General features: G+C 38.9%; 1 protein-coding gene across 2 annotated transcripts; it reads left to right on the forward strand.

The window, feature by feature from the left end:
* Window positions 1-279: 279 nt before the first annotated feature.
* On the forward strand, window positions 280-6,351 carry LOC6034825 (uricase). Of its 2 annotated transcripts, none has more exons than XM_038256784.1 (3): window positions 280-754; window positions 5,067-5,701; window positions 5,764-6,351. In XM_038256784.1, exons 2-3 carry the CDS (start codon window positions 5,218-5,220, stop codon window positions 6,258-6,260), a joined length of 981 nt encoding a protein of 326 aa, XP_038112712.1. In that variant the 5' UTR covers window positions 280-754; window positions 5,067-5,217; the 3' UTR covers window positions 6,261-6,351. The 2 variants fall into 2 exon arrangements, with proteins under 2 accessions (XP_038112712.1, XP_001845096.2); XM_001845044.2 differs by having other exon boundaries at window positions 280-748.
* The last annotated feature ends 449 nt before the right edge of the window (window positions 6,352-6,800 follow it).

The following is a 6,800-nucleotide window of genomic DNA, read 5'->3' on the forward strand; positions in this document are numbered from 1 at the left end:
CAGCCCTCGGTTACTTTTGTATACACACGTCAATCACTCTGAGGCGTTTTTTTTTTGCTTCTGAGTTCTCGTAATTCCTTTATTTCCTTGCCTTTCGTCAGATGCATCATGCAGGTAATATCACGTGTTGCTGTTCTTAGCAGGTTGTTGAAGAAGGGGGTTGGCATTTTTGCGAGAATTCACTTTGAAAACAAACTGCAAACAATTTACGACCTTCAAACCATTATCGCACCCCAAAATTTGAACAACTGGTCGTAACTCAGCGCTGTGATCACATGCATCATCATTCTACGCAGCAGTGTAGGTTACTCGGGATTGTCTCAACCGTCATCGTCAGTCCCTGCGGGGCTGAAGTTGTTATCAGTGCTGGTGATCCTCAGCTTGGCTTAAGTTCAGAGTGAGAGAGGAAAGTCTGTTGTGATTGTGCGCGGAGCCATCATTCAGTCATCCTCGGCATCGTCATCCGAGGGTAGTAATCACAAAACATGCTGCGTTAAGAATTTAAGATGACCGGCCTGGATGCTGCAGTTCAGTGCCAGCAGCCGAAGGAGGAGGATCGTAGTACCAGCAGCAGAAGCAGCAGTAGTGTTTAATTGAAGCGGTGGCCGAGCAACGGTGAAAGCAGTTCTAAGAGAGAAAAAAAGAGGGAAAGCAATTTACAAAAAAAAGAAGAAAGAAGAACCAGAAGACAAGTGAAAAGAACCAACCGCCTGGAGTGACCTGCGAAGGAATAGCTATAATAAGAAAGGTGAAGGTCAGCAATTTAGATTATGACGAAAGCGAGATTGGGTCTAGTGCGCATTGTAGAAGAATTGTGTAACTTTCGTTTTCGGTAGAAAGTGATTTAATTTGAAATCAACAGTTGAATTATTTGATCGTCGTTACTGGGACGGATTTTTCAACTAAATTGTAGAGTTCTCAATTTTTATTTAGTAAACACCAACCTTAAGGCAACCTTAGGGCGGTTTTTAAAAGCATCATTTTTTGAAATCACTGAAACATCAATTTTACATGCCTCTCAGAATTAAAAACAAACTTTTTTATTAAGTTGTTTTTACAGAAATCGAGTGCCGTCATCTGGGGCGAAATGGGGCACATGGGGCGAATTGGGACAGTTTAGCCTTGTTACTGAACAATATTTGGATAATTTTGATTAGTTTCGGATAGAACAGACACAGGACATCTAACATAGTGCACAGTTTTCCAAATTTCAAGCTTTTAAGTGCTCTAAAAACTGCTGTCCATATTTAGACTGAAGTCCCGATTCGGCCCGGATGACGGTGCTTCAAAACAATTTGTGTTAACATTTTTTTAAAAATATTAGCAAATTCAAGTATAAAAAGTTAAATTTCGGCGGATTTTACAGTTCCTGGGAATGTTCAGCAAATGTTTCATAAGAATAACCCTTTGGACGTCTGTTGTGGCAAAACCTGTTGAAAAATGACCATGACAATCATTTCTTATAAAAAATGTCGTGGAATTCTGGTTAAGGGGTTACATACATGTAGAAAATCACAAAATTTCATATTACAGAAAATTTATTGAATCAACTTAAAAGATGATTTTCTATCACTCCTGAAAGTTTCATGAAGATATTTTATGATTAAAGTAAGTTACAGGCGATTTTAGCTGAAAATTTTGCCATGCGCAAAGCGAACTGTCAAACTTTGCGAGCGTTTTTCTCTGAACACCGAGTTGATTTACGGGTGCCACGATATCTTGACATGCGCGATTTTGAAATTTTGCATTTTTTAAAAATACAAAAATCAAAAACTTGCGATTTTTATATGAAAAACATAAAAATATTTTTATCTTTTTTAAAAATAAACTTTTTGAAAATCGGCCTTCGTCATGCACACGAGACCGGTTTAACGAATCTTCACCAAGATTTTGAGCCGATTTGGTCAATGCAGTGTTGAGATATCGTGGTACCCGTTTTTTGAAACTGCTAACTTCAAATACATATATCTCAGCCACGATACAACCAAATGTCCTCAAATTTGTTTTTTTAACAGATGAAAATATATATTTTAATGCCCTGAAAACAGATTTAAAAAAAGTTTATGTTTGTGCTCAAACCAACCTCTGACATTTATGCCGATTTACATGTATGTAACCCCTTAATCGTGAAGAATACATGAAAACCTCTTTTGTATATGAATCAAATGTTTATGTTTTTGGTTACTCCATAACTTTGTAGAACATTGAACATCTAGAAAGTTAACCAAAAAATACAAAAACACGTAAATTACCTCTCTCGGTTATTGCAGATGTAGAAGTACATTAAATTTCTTATTTCAATATTGACATTTAATCAATGGGAAATGGCAGCGATTTCAAAAATATTTATCTTTGAATTGAATTGAATCATGCGTAAATGAGACTAAACAACTTCTAAACTTTTTCATGATACGAGAATGAATTTTAACCAAATAAGGCCAAAACACTTAAAATACTATCAAAGGTTAACCAGTTAACCTTTAGGAAGTCGCGTTTTTCAGCCTGCCATACAAACAATGCACAAAGTATGGGGATTGAATTTGACAAAATCAAACCAAATGAAATTTTTTTTTTCTTTTGGGAAAATTCTAACTTATATAGACAGTCCGTACTCGATTATCAATAACCCTAACTATCCGAAGATTCGATCATCCAAAATTTGATTATCCGGTTTCTGTAGAATAGGAGAATCGAAAGCAGACAAACGTCAAAAAAACAAAACAAACAAAACCGAGGGGTTAATGGATGCAAAAATCATGTTCCATTACTTAAAAAAAAACTTTTTTCAAACTTTTATTTAATTTCAAGTCACAATTAAAATAATATGACAAGTAAGCGTTGTAAATAAATTTGATTACCGTAAAACGGAGTGACTTTGATAGCCGGGGTGACTTTGATAGGTTTGCGATTTTTCCGCAAAATGAAGAGTACAATTAAAATACGTACGGAATTGTATAGAATAATTCTGACCGTGGAAGAGAAGTTTTCAAAGAACCTCGAAAAGAACTTTGCATAAAATTTTGAAAAGTTTAAAAGTTAGTTAACTAAAGTAAAGTAAATGTTATTTTAAACTACTCGAAGTGTCATGATTTTCTCAATGAACATAATTTTGAATCGGAAAACGGAATGTGTTTTCGGATTCTGTGGACAATTTTCCACTAGGAAAGGGTAAAATAAGCTTGTAAATAATAAATAATATGTGTTTGAGAAACTAAATTTAAAAAAATCTCAAAATTTAAAGGCAATCTTCATGTTAAATGTGAAAACTTTTGATTTGTGCTTCGAAATCAGTATAAAATGCAATATAAATCGATAATTTTATAAACAAAACTATGTTTTAACAAATTTCAGGCAAAATTTCGACTTTTTAGCATTTTTTTTTAAATTTGTGTTTATTTTGTTAAAAAGCTTATTAACTTAGATAACTAAATATAAACATTGATTTTTTTTCTTAAAGGCAATATCATCAACTTCAGTGATGGTACATTTAACTTACAAATAAAGTTTGAACATCTTAAATATGATTTAACAACAAAAACTATGACTGTCAAAGTCACCCTGGAATTCAAACTAAGATTTTTTAACGTTACTATTTTTCTAAACACTATTGAAAAAACTTTTTTTCCAAAATAGTGCATGGACTTTGTGTGGCCTACCCCAGTACATGTTTTAAAAATAAAAATCTTGAGTAAAACCTTACCTGTTGGAAAACATTCCAAAAACAAATTGAAATCCCATCAAAGTCACCCCGGTTTACGGTAACTTTTATTTTTTAAGGAAAATATTATGCATCGGTGGTCCCCTCGATATTTTTCGTTCAGTCCAGTTTGCGAGCAGCATTCGGTGACTGGGCTACGTTCTCAGCCCAGTTACCGAACAAGTACTGTACAATAAAATATACAATGTTACAGTAACCAAATACTAGCATTGTGGCCAACATCTTTGGACACATACAATAAGATCACTTCGGAGCATTTTGGATAAATATTTTAGGTCAATGACAAAAAATATGTTAAAAATAAAATCAAACATTTTGGGCAAGGACTTCAGATAATCGAATATGGACTGTATTAACTAGAATTCCAATGAATGATCCTTTCTATCAATTAAGCTTCAAAAGTCCTTTTGAATCAGCTGATAGCTCCAACAGCGTACTCAACTTGATCTTCCCGCACGCGTGCATCAACACTTGCGATGCGTGATGCGCTAAATCTGACATGTGTGTTTGACACAGACACAGATGACGAACTATCTGTACACTAGAGCAGTAACAAGAGAGCAACTTCCTGTGCGGACAAAGAGGAAGCTCTCGCACCGGCATCAGCAATTGAAACTAGTTCACACGGGTACGGTAAACCGGTTAAAGGCTGAACGCCGGTCGGGCTTGACCCAGCCTCAGCAATTCTGCCCAGCTGTAATCTATATTGTAACAACAGCAACACACGATGATGTCGAGGATCACCGTCAACACTTGGTAGACACATCATCACTCGGCGTTTGCGGCGTTCGATGGTGATAAGCGAATTACTGATAGTTTCTTTCGAAACACTTCACGTACCGGTTTCATGGCTGAAAAACCACCCAGATTTTAAGGAAATTTGTGCATGACTCTCAAAAAATTGACGTTATTAAAATAGAATCGAATCAGATTGGCTTTTTATAGGACAAGTATGACCATATAGGTTATGTCTTGAGATAATGGGACTGACGAAATATGATTATTTTTAACGATTTAAATGCCGACACATGTATAGAACCATTTTGGTAACTGTTGGGCCACGAGGGTCAACCACGAGGATGCGTATAAATTTTTGGACGCCGAGGATTACGCTTATCTGTTTGTCCGCATGAGTAAACAGGCGATCTGGAGGCCTGGAGTTTGGACGACCTACTTACCACACAGAATGTAATCTCATTCAACGGATTGCCTACGTGACTTTTTTACCCGTTGATGAGCGGCGACATCTTCGTTGACCTCTTCAAAATTTCCAGCTCAACGCAAGCTTTGCTGTTTCCAAGAAATCCCATCTGGAAAACATATTTCTAATCTTGTTTTTCTATCGCAGAGCTGGACGAACCCCCCCGTGAACTTGGAATATTGCTGCGAAAGGGGGAAATCACCCTCTGACGTCCAGGTCTTTAGAGAGAGGCTCATCAAAACAACAGCAACTGCAAGTGCGATCGTCATCCAGCGACTAGCAACCAACCAGCAACAAGATGATGTCCAGAAAGTTGGTAGCGGATGAAGCGACAGGCGCAGCCGAGCGTGACATTCCGGAAGAGTTCCGCATTAGCAACTACGGCTACGGCAAGGACAGCGTCAAGGTGATGCACGTGGTCCGCAACGGGCTGGTTCACAGTATTAAGGAGTTCGAGGTGGGCACCAAGCTGAAGCTGGCCAGCCAAAAGGACTACCTCCAGGGTGACAACTCGGACATCGTTGCCACAGATTCTCAAAAGAACACGGTCTACCTGCTAGCGCGCAAACACGGACTCAAATCACCGGAGGAGTTTGGCATCCTGTTGTGCAACCACTTCCTGACCAAATACTCCCACGTCAACGAGGTGTCGATCCACATCGAAGAGTACCCGTGGTCTCGGATGGGCTTCGGCAAAGGACCCTACCAGGCCCTCCACAACCATGCCTTCGTGTTCACGCCGACTGCCACGCGGTACTGTGACGTCACCCAGAAGCGAAGTGGTAAGACCCCAACAAACTCCAAAAAAGCACTCAACCTCAAACCTTCCCAACCCCCTTTCCAGAATCAACCCCAACCGTCATCAGCGGTCTAACCGACCTGCGCGTGCTCAAAACCACCCAATCCGCGTTCGTCAACTTCGTAAATGACGAGTATCGGTCCCTGCCCGATCAACACGATCGCATCTTCAGCACGGTCGTGCGCTCGTCCTGGCAGTACTCCACCGTCGCCAACGTGGACTTTGACTTTTGCTGGAACAAGGTCAAGCACTGCATCCTGGACACGTTTGCCGGCGAAACGGAAAAGGGTGTGTTCTCGCCGAGCGTCCAGAACACGCTGTACCTCGCGGAAAAGCTGGTCCTCGAGCACATCCCCGAAGTGTCCTCGATCGATATGACGATGCCGAACAAGCACTACTTTAACTTTGACTTCAGCAAATTTCCCAAGCTGATCAACGGGGACGAGATGAAGGAGGAAACGGTGTTCCTGCCGGTGGACAAGCCATCGGGGATCATTTACGCCCAGCTGGACCGGAAGTCGACGATAAAGAGCAAACTTTGAGGGTGGGATCCCCGGAGGGTGCGCGCGTGTGTGTGTTTCAATTTTAATGTATTTAGACTACGTATTTTAAATAATAAAGCTTACAAGACAACTTTTTAAAACAGTTTTTAGTTGATGACATTGGCACAATACTTACACATAAAGACTCAATGAGTTTTAATTGAAAGCGGAAGCTCCCACCACCCACAAGAATGATCATTCTATGAGGCAACGTTTCAAAACATAAACATGCAGCATAAATTTTCCTGATTTTTCGCAAAGCTTTCGAAAGGTTCGTTTCAAATGCACGGGCAATTAAGCTTTCAAAAGTGAGCTTTCGTTTCAATTATTACCAGGGCCGAGGGGTCATCAAATAGAGACAGATGGATGTAATTCAAGTCAAGGCATATAAATTAGATAAGGTTCCGAGTTGTAAAAAATAGTTAGCAAAATTGTAGATATTTAGTATCTAATGTATTTTTTAAAACAGGCTCAAAAACCATTTTTCTTAATTTACACTTTCAAGGTGGTTTTTATTTTTATTAGTGAAATTTCACTAAA

The sequence above is a fragment of the Culex quinquefasciatus genome, chromosome 2 (assembly GCF_015732765.1).
Source record: "Culex quinquefasciatus strain JHB chromosome 2, VPISU_Cqui_1.0_pri_paternal, whole genome shotgun sequence".
In the NCBI taxonomy this organism is placed as follows: domain Eukaryota; kingdom Metazoa; phylum Arthropoda; class Insecta; order Diptera; family Culicidae; genus Culex; species Culex quinquefasciatus.

What these genes read in the sequence shown, in the direction of transcription:
- LOC6034825 (XM_038256784.1), top strand. Translation starts at nt 5,218, where the DNA reads ATGATGTCCAGAAAGTTGGTAGCGGATGAAGCGACAGGCGCAGCCGAG. An exon ending in CGTCACCCAGAAGCGAAGTG is followed by an intron (nt 5,702 to 5,763) that starts GTAAGACCCCAA and finishes CCCCCTTTCCAG; the next exon opens with AATCAACCCCAACCGTCATC.